Below are 20,749 nucleotides of genomic sequence, written 5' to 3' on the forward strand. Positions count from 1 at the left end.
TGCATGCATGTGCGTGCACACACACACGTGCGCCCATGACCATATACACATGGCGCACTCTGACATATGAGAGCCCACACACGTGTGTATGCAACACATGTGCAAACTCACGTGTACGTTCATACACCCATGGATGTGTGCACATGCATGCACACACCCACACATGTACACTCTTGCTGTCCCCACGTGCATGCAAGGTCACATGAACATGTGCCAACACTTGCAGTGTGCACACACAAACTCATGTGCACTTACACACTCAGGCATAAACACACACACACATACACACACACTCCTGCTTTCCACCTCCCCAGCACTGCTCCTGTCTGCCTCTTTGCTCCACAGACTTGGAGCAGCTGCCTTTCTGCGAAACCCCAGGGGCGGAGGAGCACCTGTATGTCTGTCATGGCAACAGGACCCTCCCTGACTCTCCTCCCTGCACCCTCTGTCCAAGAGGGCAGTGACTCAGTTCATGGCGGCCAGTCTCAGAACCTTCTAATTGACCATCTTGAAATAGATGCAAGGAGAGTCCGTGTGGGCGGGTGGAGGGGAGGGGAAGGGGTTGCTTGGTAGCCTGTGGGGAACCTTGAATGGCTAGTCATGGCCTGTTTGTGTGCTGGTGCTTTTGAAAGAACTTCGAACAAAGGGCTGTGATTAGGTGATACCTAGAGGGTGTGGAGTCGTCTTCTCCCCGCAGGTCCTTTCCCGATCTCTGTAAAAACACGCTGCGCTTATCTCAACGTCTGGTCTGTCTGCTGCCATGGGTCCCCTTTGAGCATTTCTCCCTGGAACTGCCTAATGAGCAGAGAAGGGTCCTGAAGCCTTCTGAGCCCGCACAGCGTCTCTCTAGCGTCCTCTTCTCTGCTGGGCTCCCTGCTCCTGCGTCACCGTGGCTTCTGGTTGGTGTATCGGTGCTGCCTGTTGTTCCCAAGACATCCCCCGCACCCCTGCGTCCTCAGCCCCAGCACTGTCCTCCCAACCCATCTTCCTGTGCTGCCTTCTTCTTCTTTTTTTTTTTTTGATACAGAGTCTCACTCTATCCTCTAGGCTGGAGTGCAGTGGTTCAATCTCAGCTCTCTGCAACCTCCACCTCCCACGTTCAAGCGATGCTCATGCCTCAGCCTCTCGCTGAGGCTACAGGCACCCGTCACCACACCCAGCATATTTTTGTATTTTTAGTAGAGATGGGGTTTCACCACGTTGACCAGGCTGGCCTTTAACTCCTGACCTCAAGTGATCCACCTGCCTCAGGCTCCCAAAGTGGTGGGATTACAGGTGTGAGCCACCATGCCCCACCCTGCGCTACCTTCTGTGACTTGTGCCACACCCCTTTGTTGCTCCTCCTAGCTCCTCTTTGAAGGCCCATTGGCCAAGCAAAAGCAACTTCCCATCTCTCCCAGGGCCATTCTCTTCTCCTTTGTTTGTTCTCAGTTAAAAGTTAACACTGGGCAGGATGAGGTGGCTCACTCTGTAATCCCAGCACTTTCTGAAGCCAAGGTGGGCGGATCACCTGAGGTCAGGAGTTCAAGACAAGCCTGGACAACATGGTGAAACCCCATCTTTACTAAAAATACATAAATTAGCTAGGCGTGGTGGCACGTACCTGTAATCCCAGCTACTCAGGAGGCTGAGGAAGAATTGCTTGAACCCAGGAAGCACGGGCTGCAGTGAGCTGAGATTGCGCCACTACACTCCAGTCTGGACAACAGAGCAAGACTCTGTCTCAAAAATAAAAATAAAAATAAAAAAAGTGAACACTGAATTTCCAGTTTATATGCCACAGGGGGAACTGTTCAGATGGCAGGACTGAAGGAAGATCCTCCCGCTTCCCTCTCCCTTCCATGAAAGAATTTAATCAGATCCAGGACCATTCATGTGGAGTGGGCATTCTCCTTCCCTCACCCCATCGTCATGTGCCGACCAGCCTGCCCTTCACTTTCCTTCCCGTAGGGCACGCCTCGCACTTCGCAGAGCCAAGTGTCTGGCTCTTGGGATGCAGCTAGAGTGAACATCAGGCTTTTCACGTGGACCGCAGGGAGGTTTTCTGATAGAGCCAGTATTCTGGATAATAGAGGCTTGCTCGTATTTTTTTTAAAGGTCCATTATAACACACTAACACTGAAACCTTATGAAGAAATCCGCCCCTTTTAAAACTTTCAGCTTTTATTTTAGCTTCCGGGTGTACATGTGCAGGTTTGTTACATGGGTATATTGTGTGATGCTGAGGTTTGGGGTACAGATTCCATCACCCAGGTACTGTGCATAGTACCCAACAGGCAGTTTTTCAACCCTTGTCCTCCTCTTTCCCACCCTCCTCTGGTGGTCCTCAGTATCTGTCGTTATTGTCTTTGTGTCCATATGCACCCAATGTTTGGTTCCCACTTATAAGGAAGAACATGCAGTATTTGATTTTTTGTTTCTGTGTTAATTTGCTCAGGATAATGACTTCCAGTGGCATCCATGTTGCTGCAGAGGGCATGATTTCATTCTTTTTTTTGTTTTTTTGTTTTTTTGTTTTTTTTTTTTGAGGCGGAGTCTTGCTCTGTCGCCCAGGCTGGAGTGCAATGGCGCAATCTGGGCTAACTGCAAGCTCAGCCTACCAAAGTGGTGGGATTACAGGTGTGGGCCACCATGCCCCGCCCTGCGCTACCTTCTGTGCCTTGTGCCACACCCCTTTATTGCTTCTCCTAGCTCCTCTTTGAAGGCCATTGGCCAAGAAAAAGCAACTTCCCATCTATCCCAGGGCCATTCTCTTCCCCTTCACCTTTGTTCACAGTTAAAAGTTAACACTGGGTTTACGCCATTCTCCTGCCTCAGCCTCCCGAGTAGCTGGGACTACAGGCTTGTGCCACCATGCCCGGCTAATTTTTTTGTGTGCTTTCAGTAGAGATGGGGTTTCACCATGTTAGCCATGATCTCCTGACCTCGTGATCTGCCTGCCTCAGCCTCTCAAAGTGTTGGGATTACAGGTGTGAGCCACAGCACCCGGCCGATTTCATTCTTTTTTATGGCTGCATAGTATTCCATGGTACATATGTACCCCATTTTCTTTATCCAATCCACCTTTGATAGCACCTAGGTTGATTCCATGTCTTTGCTATTGTGAATAGTGCTGCAGCATCTTTTGGGTAGGATTATTTATTTTGTTACCCTTCCTGTTTTATTCCAGGTGTCTCTCATTTTTTCTGCCTCTTTGGATCATTTGTATCCTCTTTGATCACTGTTGAGTAGCTGAGCAGACAGTCTGGGTTGCCCACTGTTCTGAATGGACTCAGGGACATAACTTCAGGGGGCTAAGGATGTCCCACAGTGAACTGCCTGAGTGAGGCACTTGGTTGTAGTCGTACCATTCTTAGTACGGATTGCTTAGGGAAGGAAAATGTATCCAAAAGCTGCTTTTATAAAAATTTATAGACAATATTTTTTAGAGCAGTTTTAGATTTACAGAAGACTTGCATAGAAACTACAAGAGAGTTCCTGCACACCGTCCCCCCCACCCGCATTTTCCCTGTTACGAATATCTTGTGTTCCCCTGGCACATTTGTTACAATGGATGAACCAGTATGGATACAGTCTTATTAACTAAGGTCTGAGTTTACCTTAGGGTTCACTCTGTGATGTGCAGTTCTATAGATTTTGATAAATGCACAGTATGATGTAACACCACTACAGTATCGTAATAATTTCAACACCCTAAAACCCTTCTATATTCCCCTCTATTCATCTCTCCTTTCTTCCCTCCCACACGCCAACCCCTGGCAGCCACTGCTCTTTTTACCATCACCATAGATTCCCAGAATGTCATATAGTTGGAGTCAAACAGGATGTAGCCCTTTCTGACCAGCTTCTTTCAATTAAAAGCATGCATTTGATGTTCCTCCATGTCTTTCCAAGTGAATCACACAATTTTTGGCTCAATATCTTATCTGTTTTTATCACTGAAGATAAAAAGATATTCTTTAATTTAATTTAATTTAATTTATATTTTTTAAATTTAATTTAATTTATATATTTTTTCTTTTTCTTTTTTATTTTTTGAGATGGAGTCTCACTCTGTTGCCCTAGGCTGGAGTGCAGTGGCACAATCTTGGCTCACTGCAGCCTCCATCTCCTGGGTTCAAACGAGTAGCTGGGATTACAGGTGTGCTCCACCTAATTTTTGTATTTTTAGTAGATACGGGGTTTCACCGTTTTAGCCAGACTGGTCTTGAACTCCTGACTTCAGGTGATCAACCCACCTCAGCTTCCCAAAGTGCTGGGATTCTGGGTGTGAGTCACCGCGCCTGACCTTATTTCTTTTTATTACTGAATGTGCCATTATTTGGATGTGCCAAAGTTTGTTTATCCATTCTGCTACTGAAGGACATCTTGGGTGCCGCCAGTTTGGGGGAAAGAATGATTGAAACTGCTATAAACATTTATGTCCATAAGTTTTCCACTCATTTAGGTAAATACCTAGGTAAAAGCTATTTTTAAAAATGAGATTTTAGTTCCTTTTTTCCTAAAGTCTGGAGGAAAGTATTCTCCCTCTTCCTTCCGGATAAGTTACAAAGGACAAAGCAGGAAGTGGAATAAAGCCAAAGGCTATTGAATGTTCTTTTATTTATTATTATTATTATTATTATTATTTTTTGAGACAGAGTTTTGCTCTGTCACCCAGGCTGGAGTGCAGTGGCGTGATCTCGGCTCACCGCAAACCCCACCTCCCAGGTTCAAGCGATTCTCCTGCCTCAGCCTCCCTAGTAGCTGGGATTAAAGGCATGCGTCACCACGCCAGGCTAATTTTATATTTTTTTAGTAGAGACGGGGTTTCTCCATGTTGGTCAGGCGGGTCTTGAACTCCTGACCTCAGGTGATCCGCCTGCCTCGGCCTCCCAAAGTGCTGGGATTACAGGCGTGAGCCACCAAGCCCAGCGTGAGTGTTCTTTTCTTGTGCGTGGGTAAGTACACTGATCTCCTGGACAGAGACAAAAGTAGCTCACCCTCCCATGAACTAGCCACAGAACCTTTAGGCCATTGGATTGGTTGTCACTGAAATCTTTTAGAAATCTGGACAAATAACCCAGGTTAACCAGGTGTATTCTGTGCATTTTTCTTAGGGGATAGAGTTGGTTATAAAGGGATGCTATGGGTGGGAAGATAGTGACTTTGAACTGATTTTATTTTTTTCTCAGTTTGCCTAATAATTATTTTTAATATGTCCTGCCCTAGTTTTAGGACGTTTCCTAGATTTTAAAAGCGGGTATTGTTTTTCTTTTGCATTTTCTCTTATTTTTGGTCTTTTGTTTATATCATTCTTCTAATCACTGTGGTTGTTCTCTAGGCTTTTGTGGCCCCAGAATTACCCAACTTAGTTTTATTGTTTTTGGCAGTTGCTGTCTTTTACCTCGCCTCTTTAGGATGTTTTTCCCCACACTATTTGTTCTGAACCAAATTTCTCCTTTAATGCCTTAGTGTGGCTTCCCTTCTTCCCAGGCAAAGAGGCTTTATTTCATTTGAAACAAACCGTGGCCTTCCTTTAGATTTAGAGAGTGCTGCTGTTTATAATCAGGGTTCACGGAACAACAGTTTGGGATATTGCTGGCATACTATTTTGTGTATGCATGTGTGTGTTTTGGAATTACCGTATATGCTTGAATAGAAGTCAGGCTGGTATTACGTCTTCAGTATCTTCAGAAAAGAGGAAGTGCCTTACAGAGTCCTTGCAAATCTCTCATATGATAAGGACACAATTTCAATGATAGTATTTTATTTTCAATAACAAAGTACTAGTTAGAGAAGACACATAAACCTTTATTTGGCTCACTGATGACTTTGGGTGCTCTAGAAATCACGCGAGGAACCCAGTAGGAAGGAAGGTAAAAGCATTTATGTGGCTTTAATAATAACTTCTAGAGATATGGCCTCTTGATTGTGAGAGTTTGAGAGGCCAGTCTCAAAACAGTTCACTGAGTGGTTAATTTATGGAGATTTTAAATGGGTGCGTATGATTTGGGATAAGATTTCCAGCAAAGGCATCATATGCAAATTAAAAAAAAATACTTTATCTCAAATATCCAGTCACCTGAAAGATCATGTTACATTGAAACACTGCACAAAGACTCAAAAAGTCATCCTGGTTCTGCCTGTGACTAGTTTGAATAAAATTGTTTCATGAAATGTGACAGCGTGGAAACAGTATTTCTTAAATTAACTATGTTAACATTTTAATATATGGTCTTAAATAGGATGATGCAGCTTTAAAGATAAGTGGTATCAATAGTCATTTAATAATTCTACTGCATTCCTAAAAAGTATACGTTTGCGTTTTCCAAAAACCTTTTACTGAGGGACAAAGTCTTCCTATTGGAAAAGCAAGGAGGTCACCTTATATTTGGAGTCACCCTGTATTTGGACACGTGTGATGCCTTTACAAGGCACGCACAGTTTTGAAGTATTCTGTGCATTGTTTCATTTGGAGTGAAGGGAAAATATACAATTCTTCTTCCCATTTGTGGGCGCACTGGATTGGGCAATGTCAGTTTATATCCCCAGTTTGAACGCGGATCTTCCTTCTCAGCCAGCACCCAGCCCTAAGGCTATTGGTAATTTTGAATCCGTTGGACACTTTTTAGAGTTCACCCTTTTTTTTTTTTTCTGCGTTTGGCTCCTTAATTCTTACCGTCCTGTAGTCCTGCCCTTCCTGTGACAACAGCCTGGCTGACATAACCCCTGCCCACCCCCGCACCTGTCCTTTCCCAGTTTACTGTGAACGCCAGTGTTCGCCACTAGCCTGTTGGTCTTTCCCCCGCACCAGTTCTCTGCCCTCACCTTGACAATCTCACATCCTTTCAAGGCTTCAGCGTCCACCCATATTGAGGTTGAAAACTGGTAGCCTGCAGGCCATATCTTGCCTGCAAGGGTGGGGTTTATGGTTGTTTTAATATGAGTTTGTTGCCAACATTTAAAAATTGAGATCAAATCTGGACCTCTGGCTTCTTTTGGAGAATGAGGTGAGCTGGCAGTGCTGGGACCAAGCCGTGAGCAGGTGTCCCCGTTAAGTGGGGCACTGCTGTCCTGTTTGCCACAGGCAGTCCTAGCTACCGCTCCTTTTTGTTTTGGACATTGACGTAGTGTATCAGTTGCTGTTTTTGTTTTAACATGATTACGCCATTCAATTCCCTACAGTAGAGATAAGAGGAAAAAGAAACATTTCTCTTGCCTATCTCTCTATTCAAAAGTGAGAAAATAAAAGCCGGATCAAGAATGGTATGTTTAAAAACAATGGAAGAGAATGTGTGTTTGTGTGTGTGTGTGTGTGTGTGTATGTGTGTGTGTGTAAGAGTATTTTTATATGGTTAACATTCAAGGTGTGTCTGAGTTGGCATGCTACAATTTAAGATGCCAGAGCTGATAATAATTGACCTAGATGGTTTTGATGTCCAAGTATATTCTTTTGCCCACATAAATACTTCTGCTTCTGAAATCTCAAATGATCTCATTGGTAATCTGGACTCATTGGTATTTACTGAGTACCTGGAATGTGCAAAGGTACTGGGGTACAGTGGGAAGCAGGGCAGACACGTTTCCTGCCTTCTGGGAGCTTACAGTCACAGGTGCAGACACCAGACACCTCACACTCAACATGACCCTGGGCTCATTTCTCCCTTCCACCTCCTCCCGTCCTCTCAGTGTCAATGCATGGCATCACCTAGTATCTAATTAGCAATCTTCATTCCATCTGGAACTTAGTTCCCCTTAGCTCTGTAAAGTTAACATATTCTCGGGCATGACACCAGGAATTAGGACACCAACATCTTTGGAGTCCATTATTGTGCCCATGATAATATCTACCTGCTAAATAGATTAACTCATCCTCACCTGCCAGTTTGTCATGACCCTTGGGCTCCAAACATGGAGGTCATTGCACTCATCAATTAAGTTGGCTTTCACATGTTTTTTTTTTTTTTAAATTGCTTCCCCAAATCTGAGGTTGCTCCCAGTGTCGCCAACCCAGGGCCACATTCGTATGAAATATTTCCCTGGCCCCTCAGGCTGCGCCATCTTGAGTGATGTGCTCCTCTCTCCCCACACCCTGGTTCTGCTTAACTTCCAGGTTCCGGTTTAGGTCTTGCTTTCTCCAGAAACTTTTCATGATCCCTTCTGTCCTCTTTGCTCTCTGTCGTCTCTGAAATTCTTCAGCTTTTATAGTCTACAGCAATTAATTGTTAATATATCATGTCTTTTAAATATTTACTTGTTGATTGAGTTTTGGCAGAAAGCTTTACGGGTTGGTTAGAAGTGACTCTAAAAACAGTTCATTGCCCGTCAGAAGCAAAATGTAATTCCATTATTTCGAATGCTTATCTGAAATGTTGTGTGGTTTTGTTTATTTCAGAGACTTGAAGATAGAGAATTTGCTACTAGATGAAGACAATAATATCAAGCTGATTGGTATGACTTTTTTTTTTTTTTAAAGCAAAATTATCTTTTAAGTGTTGTGTTGTCAGTTCTCAACTTTGAAAAATATCCATGGTCTATCTCTAATACCCAGACAATATTCTAGATTATCTTCTTTTACCTCCAAAATTTAATAATGGTTTTGAAAATGGATCATGTGTTTCCTTGTCTTATTCAAACTATAGCTTCTCCATAAATTCAGATGGAGCTGACCTTTTGTAGAATTTATTTTTATTTGGATTAAGCGGAAAACTTCTTAAAAATAGTGAAAGATAGTTTGGCTCAGAAATGCTTCCCATAGCTTTGTCATATCTCATTCCGCTTCTCGGTGAATGCAGGGATGCCTAAAATAAGGGGGAATGCAATTGACCTTCTCTTTTTAATATAATCTTTATTCAGGCTCGTTGGTACAATGGGAGCTGTGCAGAGAAGTCCCCACAAAGGGGTAGTTAGAAGTCTGAACCAATCAGAAGGAAGCTACAAGATGGAGCATCATAATTGGTTCATAATTCAGGGTCCATAGCAAATGCACTGCATGACTCATTTTCTAGACGAATTCAGGTGGTTCTATTGTTGTTATTGTCTCCCTCTGTGGTTGCTCTGGGCAGAATTCAGGGCATCATTTTTATATCCAGATACTAGATGGCACCATCTTTTATTCCTCTCTCTCTTTTCTTTTTCTCCCACCTGAAGTGCAAGTAATTTCTTTCACCTCAATGGCTTGAAAAGACTTTATAGGAGGGGAAAAGAAGAGGATCAATAGGACTTTGTGAATTTAACGTTTATGCCCAAGAAGGAACTTTTGTTTGACAAATGCTGAAAGTCATTATAAGATTCTCCAAAACACATCATTAAAATGACTTATTCGATATTTTGGGATTACAGTCAGCTCCCAATTCAGAACCAGGCAAGAGACTGCACAGACTCTGGATAATTAAACACCATTGATAGGTGTTGATGGATACACTTACTATTAGAAAGTTAACGGTGAAGAGGAAACCAATTTTTCCCCAAAAGCATTTAGGAGAATCTATTCTTAGAAGATTCTTAGATAATTCAAATGATTTTCTTTTTCTTTTTCTTTTTTCTGAGATGGAGCCTCCCTCTGTTGCCCAGGCTGGAGTGCAGTGGTACAAATCTCAGTTCACTGCAGCCTCTGCCTCCCAGGTTCAAGGGATTCTCCTGTCTCAGCCTCCCGGGTAGCTGGGATTACAGGCGCCCACCACCACACCTGGCTGATTTTTGTATTTTTAGTAGAGATGGGGTTTCACCATGTTGGCCAGGCTGGTCTCAAACTCCTGACTTCAGGTGATCTGCCCACCTTGGCCTCCCAAAGTGCAGGGATTACAGGCGTGACCCACCACACCTGGCTGATTTTCTTTTTGTTACATTGTTTTACTGTTGCATTTACTTGTCTTGAGGGCCAAATGCATAAGCCAGAAAACAAGGCACTGGTGTTGAAATGCTTGCAGGAAGTCTCTCTGGTCCTCATTTCCGACATCTGGAGGGTTAAACAAAGGGGCCTCCTGGTGTGCGGTAAGGAATGGAGGAAAGGAGTTTTTTGTTTTAGTTTCCCTGTAACTGTTCTTTGGAAAATGTGGAGGTGACAGTGATAAAGTTGTCGGAACAGCACCAGAGACTGTAAGAGAACAGACTTTGTAACAGCGGTATTTATATGACAATAAAAGTTAGAATAGGCCAGGCGCAGTGGCTCACACCTGTAATCCCACTTTGGGAGGCCGAGGTAGGCGGATCACAAAGTCAGGAGTTCAAGACCAGCCTGACTAACATGTGAAACCCCCGTCTCTACTAAAAATGCAAAAATTAGCCAGGCGTGGTGGTGCACGCCTGTAATCCTAGCTATTCAGGAGGCTGAGGGAGGAGAATCGGTTGAATCTGGGAGGCAGAGGTTGCAATGAGCCAAGATCGTGACACTGCACTCCAGCCTATGTGACAGAGCGAGACTCCGTCTCAAAAAGACTGAGGCTGGTGAGTCGTGTAAGGTGCAGACAGAGTTTCCACATCTCAGGTGGGCATTGCCCATCCTGTTTCTTTCCTTCCCTCTTGCCCCTCTGTCTCCTCTGTGCTTGGTGTCTCTGCTTTCTCCTTACGTGGTAGCCCTAGGTGACCATCGACAGAACTGTCTTGTGGAATAAGCGATGGTGAAATGCACAGACCTTTTTATTGGGTGGACGTTTGCTCAGGGGATTCTAGAAAAACCAGTCATTTCACTGCTGCAATCAGTGGATCCTTTTATAAGGGGCTCACAGATTGGTTGAATAACAGAACCTCTTAGAGGAGACCTGTCTGAGTCAAGTGAGGAAATCATACACCTAAATGAGAGCCCACCCCTTCCCCTCTTGCTGCACGTTATGGTCACTCTTTGGGCGCCAGGAACCATTTTATTCAAATCCCACAGAGTCATCGCCTCTCTGCTGGCAATGTCTGGGTGGGCACTGCAAAGACATTTTAGGTCTTTGGAACAAAATCGGCCCCTTCAGAAAGCAGGATGCCCGCACCTGCTAGAAAGGAGGCAGTGACCATTGGATTTCCCTTTGTTAATGGTGCCCATTTGGTTGCCGGTTCTCTCCTGAGCGGTGGAAACTGAGGAACCCTACCTCACACCTCCCCCAAGAGAGACCTTAGACTATCCCTGAGGGCTGGTGGGAACTGCATTTGGTTAAGAAAGAACCGCATTTCCGCATTTCCGGAAGGCATGGAGGGAGAGATGAAGGCCCAGTGTCTGTGAGGTTTCTTGCCCCTGGGTTGAGCAATTTGGATCAAAGGTCTTCCAACTCCTGTCTTTTTTTGTAACTTGAAAGCTCTTTGAACCTTCTTTTCTTCAAAGGCATTACCTACTTGTTTTTTTCCAAAGGTGATTATAGCTATTATGATTGCCTCTTAATAGTTTCTCTTTCTTTGAAAGAATTCGGTTTAAATAAATCTACTTAAGCCATGTGTCAAATTAACTAGAATTACCAGGAGTAAGATTTGATTTAATCAGAAAGTTTTTTTTCCCTTTTTAAAAAAAGCAGTCTGATGTTTGGTAAGTTAAATCTTAAAAGGGAAGAGGGGCAACTTAGAACTGAGTTTTGCACTTCAGTATTCCAAAGCAGGTTCACTTGGGCGTTTTGTGAGATTCATCCTGTAGCTCTCAGAAAATTGAGTGGTTGTTGGCTGATATATTTACCAAACCTAATTGAGACAGACCCATGTGACATTGCTGGGAGGTGGCCTTCTCTCAAGTTCCACAATTCCAATTATAGGCAGATGTGTACAGTTTTAATAATTACAATTATGAATGTGAAGCAAACTGGTTGTTTTTCTACAAATATATTTTAAATCAAACCCTTTCGGCTAGATCAACATAAGTTGCTTAACATGCAGATTCTATCTCTTCCACCTCCCAAATGCCCTGCTAAGTTATCTTCTTGAAACTGTGCTCAAGATAAGGCCAGACTGTTCCCAAACTTGCCTGGGATGGTAGAGGGTGACCTGACCTCTTATCTCTCCCTCTGCCCTCTTTGAGAACAAGTCCTTCTTTTTGGACCCCAGGTCTTGGAGAGGTGAGGAGGTGAACAAAACGAGGCAGCCCTTTGCTGTGACGGGAACGCTGTTGAGATTAGGAACGGAGTCTTTTGCTTTGATCTCAGAAGTTTAGAGATAACAATTTCTAGGACTCTGATGAAACTGGGCCTCCTCAACTATTATTGTCTTTATTTGATGGTGCTGTCTCTCACAGTGGGTGCTCCTCACACGTTTGTGTGTTCATTAACATTCTTTTAGGTTCATTTTCAAACTGAAAGCAGTCAAACAACCCTCCAATTTAAAGCACAATATTATTTTTCTTCTCCCCCCACCTTTCTTTTTGAGATGGAGCCTCGCTCTGTCTCCCAGGCTGGAGTGCAGTGGCGCAGTCTCGGCTCACTGCAACTTTTGCCTCCCGGGTTTAAGCAATTCTCCTGCCTCAGCCTCCCGAGTAGCTGGGACAACAGGTGTGCGCCTCCACACCTGGCTAATTTTGTATTTTTAGTAGAGACAGGGTTTCGCCATGTTGCCCAGGCTCGTTTCGAACTATAGCCTCAGGTGATCTGCCCACCTTGGCCTCCCAGAGTGCTGGGATTACAGGCATGGGCCACTGCCCCCGGCAGATTTTTCTTCTTATAAAAATATTCACGCCCTTTTCTTCCCGCTTCAGTGATCCTGAGGGGTGGGGTCTGAGAACAGGGTTTCTCAGGTTCTTTTTAACTGATATCTCCTCCTAGTCTCCCACACCCATGACTCCTGAAGGATTTACCTTGGACACGGTTTTTGGGGCCTATGGAAGCTGGCTGGGTCGATGGGAAAGGTGTAGGGGGAGAGTTGGGGAGGGAAGAGTAAGGGAGTCAAGGAGGCAAAGGGGAGGGAGGTTAAGAGAGAAAAATGGAATCGTAAAAAAACAAAAGAAGAGTTCAGTGTTTGAACATGCAGCACGCCTGGTTGGTTTGTTTGCCATTCCCTCTTGTAGTTTGGGCTGAAGAGTTTGGGTGATATTTAGAGCCTTCAAGAGTTTTCTGAGCTCTGCTTAGATGGGATCCTCTTTAGAAAAGCTTAACGCAGTGACTTTGGAAAAACATTTTGGCTGTGACATCTTGAACTGCACAGACTGGACTGTATCTCTCCTCCCCTGAGATTTCCTACAACGTTCCTAATGGTCATGTGTCCTGCAGGTGGAGACACGTTTGAGTGAGGTGAAAATACATTCGTGAAACTAGACATAAATACTGCCGATTGAGAAAGTGCGAGAGTTTTGTTCAAGACTGGAAGCCTGTCTCTGCCTGAGCCCTGCAGCCTGAGTCTTCTGTTTGAGGGGGATGGACCATAATATTTACACTGAAGTTCAAAGGATGAACTGTGATCTTAATTCTGAGATCAACAAAGATTAAGGAAAGATTCAGATGAGGGCATAAGAGTAACAACTCTCTAATTACCTGTCAGTTTCAGTATCTTTAAGATCAAAAGGTAAACATGGTGCAGAAGGCATAATAGACCCAAAGTCACTGATGCACTGGGCTTTCTCCCCCCTTTTCCTGGGTATGTTAATTATCCAGGAACAAAGCGGTGCCATGAGGTTGCTTAGTCTAGTTTGCATTGCCATCTTTCTTTCTTTTTTTTTTTTTTTTTTTTTTGAGACGGAGTCTGCCTCTGCTGCCCAGGCTGGAGTGCAGTGGCCGGATCTCAGCTCACTGCAAGCTCCGCCTCCCGGGTTCACACCATTCTCCTGCCTCAGCCTCCTGAGTAGCTGGGATTACAGGCGCCCACCACCACGCCTGGCTAATTTTTTTTTTGTATTTTTAGTAGAGATGGGGTTTCACCGTGTTAGCCAGGATGGTCTTGATCTCCTGACCTCGCGATCTGCCCGTTTCTGCTTCCCAAAGTGCTGGGATTACAGGCGTGAGCCATCACGCCTGGCCAACATTGCCATCTTTCTGGTGCTACTTTTCCAGCCAACATTCAGGGTTGTCTAAACTGCTGGGTATATTTTCCCCCTCTTCAAGTCACTATATGTGCTGCATATCTTTGGGGCAATTTTTTTTTTTTTTTTTTTTTGAGACAGAGTCTCGCTCTGTCGCCCAGGCTGGAGTGCAGTGGCGCGATCTCGGCTCACTGCAAGCTCCGCCTCCCGGGTTCCCGCCATTCTCCTGCCTCAGCCTCCCGAGTAGCTGGGACTACAGGCGCCCGCCACCTTGCCCGGCTAGTTTTTTGTATTTTTTAGTACAGTCGGGGTTTCACCGTGTTAGCCAGGATGGTCTCGATCTCCTGACCTCGTGATCCGCCCATCTCGGCCTCCCAAAGTGCTGGGATTACAGGCTTGAGCCACCGCGCCCGGCCATCTTTGGGGAAATTTTTTCATGAAATGAAAACATTCAGCTGAAAAAGTCAACTGTAAGTGGCTGGATTGCGTGTCACTGAGGGTGACACCGGCAGCCCGAGATAATCAGTCTTCCTTCATCTTTTCCCCACTTGGCGGCTTGGAAGCTAACTCCAATCCCCTCTGCCTGTTCCTTCTTCCTGCCTTCATCCTAGAAAGCGAATTCTCTCTTTTTTTCCTCGATGACTCATTTACAAGATTGGATGGAAATAGGTTTTAGTTCAGCATACTGTTTGCTCTAACTGGCTTTAACAGTGAGGCCCGATGTAAAATGCTCTCAGCTAAGCCAGGGAACCGCCACTGACATTCTTTTGCCTTGAGTCTCATATCCAGACGTTGTGGTTTGCAGCTGCTACGGTTTTCTTTAGGATGCTAAATGATGTGTTAGCCTGAGAGAATGTTTCCTTTCCTGCTGCCCTTTTTAGTTTTCCTTTTTTTTCTCCCTCTTCATTTCCGCAGTTTTCTAATTCGGAGCTTGTTTTGTTCACCTCTCTTTGCAGACTTTGGTTTGAGCAACTGCGCAGGGATCCTGGGTTACTCGGATCCGTTCAGCACGCAGTGTGGCAGCCCTGCCTACGCCGCACCTGAACTACTCGCCAGGAAGAAATACGGCCCCAAAATCGATGTCTGGTCCATGTGAGTTATCGAGCTTCTGAACGTCAGTGTTCCTCCTGCTGTCTCCACCGTGTCTTTCTTACGAAATCATGCTTGAGTATTGGATGGCAGGCACAGGTGACAGGCCCAGGAGTACGCTGTCAGGGATTCTTTGGGGCCTGGCTTTCCATCTCTGTTCCTTCTGTTTTGGTCTGCACGAACTGTCAGAATGGCCTTTACCAAAATTCAGTGCGGTGCTGAGGAGGGGAGAAAACCACGTCCTGCCCTCACAGAGCTCACATCCTGGCTTTGCGACTCATTTATGCCCCTTCCTCTGGCCCTTAGTTTCCCATCACCCTCTGTGTGAAGCTCCATCCTGCTGCCCGGCCCGTGCTCCTTGCGGGACTTGCTCGCCCATCTCTCCTGACCCCTGCCCTGCTCACAGTTCTTCAGACACGTCGGCCTCCCTTTTGTCTCTCCCACCTCTGGGCTTGTTGTTTTTTTTGAGACAGAGTCTTGCTCTGTCGCCCAGGCTAGAGTGCAGTCATGTGATCTCAGCTCACTGCAACCTCCCCTTCCCAGGTTCAAGTGATTCCTCTGCCTCAGCCTCCCAAGTAGCTGAGATTACAGGCATGCGCCACCACGCCCAGCTAATTTTTGTATTTTTAGCAGAGACGAAGTTTCACCATGTTGGCCAGGCTGTTCTTGAACTCCTGACCTCAGGTGATCCACCTGCCTTGGCCTCCCAAAGTGCTGGGATTACAGGCGTGAGCCACGTGCCCGGCCATGCACTTGTGATGCCTGGGATGCCCTTTCCCAGCCCTTTGGATGGCCTGCACATTCCCACATCCCCGTCTCAAGCCAGTGGCGCCAGTGCCGAGATCATCTCTGAGCTCCCTACCAGACAGTCCCCCAGAGTCTCTCCTCACCCTTTCAATTTCCTCCTCGGCACCTCTCAAAGCCTGTCCTTTTCCGGTTTTAAATCCGTGCCTCCCCTGTCTCCCCAGCCAGCAAGGACTCTGCACGAGGGGAGGGAATTGGTTGGTCTGGTTCACCGTTTTGTTCCCAGGGTCTGGTAGAGGAAGGGCCACCGGGGTAAGCACAATGAGTATTTGAAGGTGAATCTTCAGTTGCACCAAAGGTAGAGCCTGGGTCCCCCATGGTCCCAGTGAGTCACCACCTCCACCATCCCCTGTCAGTGACGGTCCAGGGTCAGTTCAGAGTCTTGGATTCTGGGATAGGATTCAACCCTTTGCCACAGGGAAATGGGCTCTAGACAGAGTGAGGTTCTGATTAAGATACAGACGAGAAAGGCTCGTTTGCATGAAAGGTGTGTTGATCCGGAGTATTTCTGGAATTCCCCTGCCTCTCTTCATATCCACTGTAACCCCCTTGTTCAGGTTGGCAGAGAAGCTAACGCTTGCTTAGTGCTTGATGTGTGCCAGACACCATGTCACTTAGTTTCACAATGACCCAGTGCAATCGTTACTCTCTATTACCCTATTTTATGGAAGAAGAAACCCATCATAAGAGAAATAAATAAAATTGCCCAAGGTCATAGAGCTGCTAAGTGGTGGAGTGGAATTTGAACCAAGCAGTGTCCTTTCAGGGTGTCAAGATACAGCCCCAGCTCTCCAACGTGGCTTGCGTGGGGGGGCCCTTGCTTGCCCTGTGGCCTTGTTGAAGGCATGCCCCCTCCCCTTCTCTCCCCACCCATTCTCTGGCTAACCCGGCATTGTTTCCTGTTCCCTGAACACAGCCTGCGCTTGCTACATACCAGCCCTTACATGCACCGTTCCTTTGGCCTGGAACCCTCTTCTTTTCCCTCTTGAGTTGCTGGGTGCTGGTTCCTCTGGGCAGCCCTCTGTGTCTCCAGCCAGCTGGCTTTGAGGCACTCCCATGTCCCCTCCAGCCCCCAACTCTCTGTGTTCCTGGGCCTCACCGTGAGGTCTTTGTCCACCTGCTGGAACCCTCTGGGCTGTAGCGGAGGGGCAGGGACCGCTTGGCTTGCTCCCAGAATTTCCTCAGCACCTGGTGGAACCTGGAGGAGGGGACGGAGGAAAAAAAGAAGGTGGGAAGGAGGAAAGAGGAAGGAGAAAGGAAAGAAGGAAAGGAGGAAGGGAGGGAGGAAGGAAGAGAAAAGGGAAAGAGGGACAGAGGAGGAAGGAGCAGGTGTTTCATCCAGGGAAACAGAATCTGGCAGGTCAGGGCTGAAGCTGGCCAAGAAAGCAAACAGAGGAATGTGGGTCAGTTCAAGGCTCTAGAAACGAGAGGAGCTGAGGATGTTCCGGTTGGAGATTGAGAAGAAACAGAGACCAGAACAAGATGTGGAGAGAGAGGGAATTCCCGGAACTTTCCCAGAAGGGGCCAACTCTTCTGGAACCCTGGCTAAGAGGACCTGCTTGTCAGCGAAGAGGTGAAACAGGTCAGGAATCAGCTTCTACTCCTGAGTAGGCTGGGTGCCCTGGTTAGTCACCCATGATCCTCAGGACAGTCCTGTGAGGCACATCTCTTGCCCCCAGTTTGCACAGATAGAAGAGAGTGATGAGTGCTGCCTAGAGGCACACGTGAGCCCGAATGTAGTGGAGCTGCCCATTGCTGAAGCCTGGGCTCCCAGTTACTTCGCAGGTGTGGTCTGGTGTGCAGGCTGCATATGGGGTGTGTGTGGTGCACTGATGACGGGCCCAGGTGGGCTGGGGTCATGTAGAGCTAGTGGAGTGGAGCAGCAGAGGATGCCTTCTCTTCTAGGGCATTGCTAGTCATAGACTTCCCTTCTGAGAAGGCCTCTGAATCCCCCTCAACACAGCCCCTCCCAGCAGCTAATACCAGTGGATCAGAGTTGTATATGGGAGGAAATCCATTATGGATTTCTTCCAACCCTTAAGAACTCTCACAGGTGTCTGGCACAGTCTTCCCTCGATAAATATGCATTGAGTGGATAAATATGAATATGTGAGTCTATAATCACTTTCTTAACAGCTAGAGAACTCATTTATGCTAAATGGGAAGCTATGAGAGGAAGAATTTGTGCGCGCGCGCGCACACACACACACACACACACACACACACACACACACAAGCACAAAAGGCTATGGGAGCCTGAAAGACCAAGAGGTCCCCTGTCTTAGTCTGTCTTTTGTTGCTGCAAAGGAATACCTGGGCTGGGTCATTCGTAAGGAAAAGAGGTATATTTGGCTCATGGTTCTGCAGGCTGTATAAGAAGCATGGTGGCAGCATCTGCTTCTGGTGAGGCCTCAGGCCGCTTCCACTCATGGTGGAAGGTGCAGGGGACCAGTGTGTGCAGAGATCACATGATGGGAGAGGAAACAAGAGAGAGGGAGGGTGCCAGGCTCTTTGTAATGATCAGCATGGATTGACTCATCCTATCCGCCTAACAACCCTTCAAGGTAGTGCTGTGTTACTCCCAATTTAAAGGTGTGGAAACTGAGGCATGAAGAGCCTCAGCCACTTGCCCACATGATACACCAGCGTGTGACAGAGCCAGGATTTGACCTATGTGGTTTGCCTCTAGGCCTCTGAGTCACCACCCTCTGCTGCTTCTATTACGTTGTACTTCCCCTGGTGGAGTTTACATGCTAGAGGGACAAACAGCCGGTATTTTAAAACGCTATAAACTGAGTGTGGTAACGTCTGTGGAGGAAGTGAGAGAGATTCAGGTAAGAAGATGGAGTAGCCTCTTGAGGAGAAGACTTCAAAGCCAGATCCTAAAGATGAGAAGGAACCAGCCATGGGAAGAGGAAGGTGTCAGGGAAGAAGGCCAGGAAAGGTCAAAAGTAAACTGGTGAGAAATAAAACAGATTTTTTTGTTATGGCAGCCCTAGTACACATGGCTGCACAGCTGGGTTAAGTCAGGAAGGCATCTGTAGGCAAGTTTGATCTGTTCCTGAAAGATGAGTGGAGTTGGCCAGGTGGAGAACGGGCAGGGAAACGTTCCAGGCAGAGGGAACAGCATATGCAAAAGGCTGATAGGTGTGACACATCTCATTTCTCTTCCTCTTAATTTTGGCAAAAACATAAAACTTCAGTACCTTTTAAGAGATAATTTTCTACTGCTTTGAAGTGTTGTGTCTGAGATTCGGGTTAGGTTTCTGTTTGGTGCCCATGACTTTGCTGGCAGAAGTGGAGATGGAAAACCCAAAGTGAATTTAATGTAGAAGGCTGTTTAAAATGAGAGTGAAAATGGAACTGATTTTCTCACCGGGTTAGACACTGTTATTATAAAATGGCTTCTCTCTTTATGGCTCTGAAACAAAAACAGAATGAAGAGTTCACTTCCAAAAGCGCAAACTCCCCTCCTGGAGGCTTTGGACCTGATGGATGGCAGGGACTTTATCCACAACTTCTGAGATGGATTTAGGAAGAAAATCAGCCTGTCACTGAAAGTAACCTTGGGAAAGAAAGCGCTTCCCTACTAATAGGGCCCCCAGGACCCTCCTCCAGTGAAGCCATAATTAACAATGGAAATGGGAAATAGTGCACTTTCTTGAGGGTTTTCCATTATTTTCAATGGTCATTATTTTCAAGACCATAAAAAATAGCTGTAAAGTAATTCACTTCTTTCCTTTACCCTTACCCCGCATTTTATATATATATATAATATATAAATATATTATATATAAATAAAATATATTGATGTGTGTGTCTCCAATGAACTTTGAGGTTTCAGACACAAACACCAAAAATATTCCTTCTGGTGCATTGAACTTTTATTACTGTGAATTGACTTTTCCTCCGAGTGACATATATGCTACTTTAAAACAACTTTAATGCAGATGTACTTTTTAATTGAAAAGAATTCAAAATTAACTTTATCTTCAGAATATTACAATACTCACGTGCAACCTTCAGTGAATCCCTACTGGTGAGGAAAACAGAAATGGAGGGTTCTATCCTGAGAAGATTGAGAACACAACGTTTTTGGGCTAAAGCTGTCCTCTGCTCTCATGGGGGTCCTTGGGATGGATGGGTGAAGTACTTGTGTGAGGGCCTGGTGCCTCCTGGAGAGTCACGCACAACACACTCAGTCCACCTTCCTAGCTCATTGAATCTGTTTTCACTTAGTGGAAAAAAAAAATCCCTGTCTCCAGTGCTGTACCTTTGGGTAGACAAGTTGGCCAAGAGGCACCATGTCTCCAAATAACTCTCCTGTCTCCAAATAGAACTGGGTGTTCAGGAGGGAGAGTGAGAGAAGTTGTTCTAGGCCTCAGACTCAGTGTTTTGTAAGTACTACAGATATCATCAGCTACTGTTCAGACTCAGTGTTTTGTAAGTACTACCAGATATCATCAGCTACTGGCAGGGGTCAAATATGGAAGGATGGTATTAGTGTTTTCTCTCTGTTGAGACCCTCTCAAAATGAAGGCTAGCAGGAGGTGGTGGGAAGAGGAAAGCTATGACTCCTTTGGGGAACCTTAGGGCTTTTGACTTTTAAGAGAGGTTTCCCTTAGCTTCTGAGATTATTCAGTTATAAAGTATGAGATTTTTTTTCCTTTGTAGCTAGCATGCATATTTAACATAGAAGAAAGGAACGAAGGAAAGGAAGAGAAACAACCATCTTGAAATCCACAAGAAAATAATTTCTTGCTAAACATAGACCATTTAATGGAACAGTGGTGAAATTTGAGATTTTCCAAATGGATGAATTGATTCCTAGTCTACTTACAAGACCTTAAATTGGAAGTTGTATTATTAAAAGTTGATACTGAAAGATGGAAAGATATTGCTTTCAGGTGACAAGTTAGTTTTAATTTTTCCAAGGCAATTCCTTTCTTGGAGAGCCACACG

The 20,749-nt window shown here is 45.6% G+C and overlaps 1 protein-coding gene across 4 annotated transcripts in view; it reads left to right on the forward strand.

Annotated features, from left to right (window-relative positions):
• The window catches only part of LOC105472945 (hormonally up-regulated Neu-associated kinase), a 133,704-nt gene that overhangs the window by 62,963 nt on the left and 49,992 nt on the right, over positions 1-20,749 (forward strand). For all 4 annotated transcript variants that reach the window (XM_071095608.1, XM_024790086.2, XM_071095606.1 and 1 more), the window contains exons 3-4: positions 8,378-8,433; positions 14,851-14,986. In XM_071095608.1, coding sequence (XP_070951709.1) covers positions 8,378-8,433; positions 14,851-14,986 — 192 coding nt within the window. The remainder of the gene's footprint in view (positions 1-8,377; positions 8,434-14,850; positions 14,987-20,749) is intronic.

Source organism: Macaca nemestrina, chromosome 4 (genome assembly GCF_043159975.1).
Source record: "Macaca nemestrina isolate mMacNem1 chromosome 4, mMacNem.hap1, whole genome shotgun sequence".
Classification (NCBI taxonomy): domain Eukaryota; kingdom Metazoa; phylum Chordata; class Mammalia; order Primates; family Cercopithecidae; genus Macaca; species Macaca nemestrina.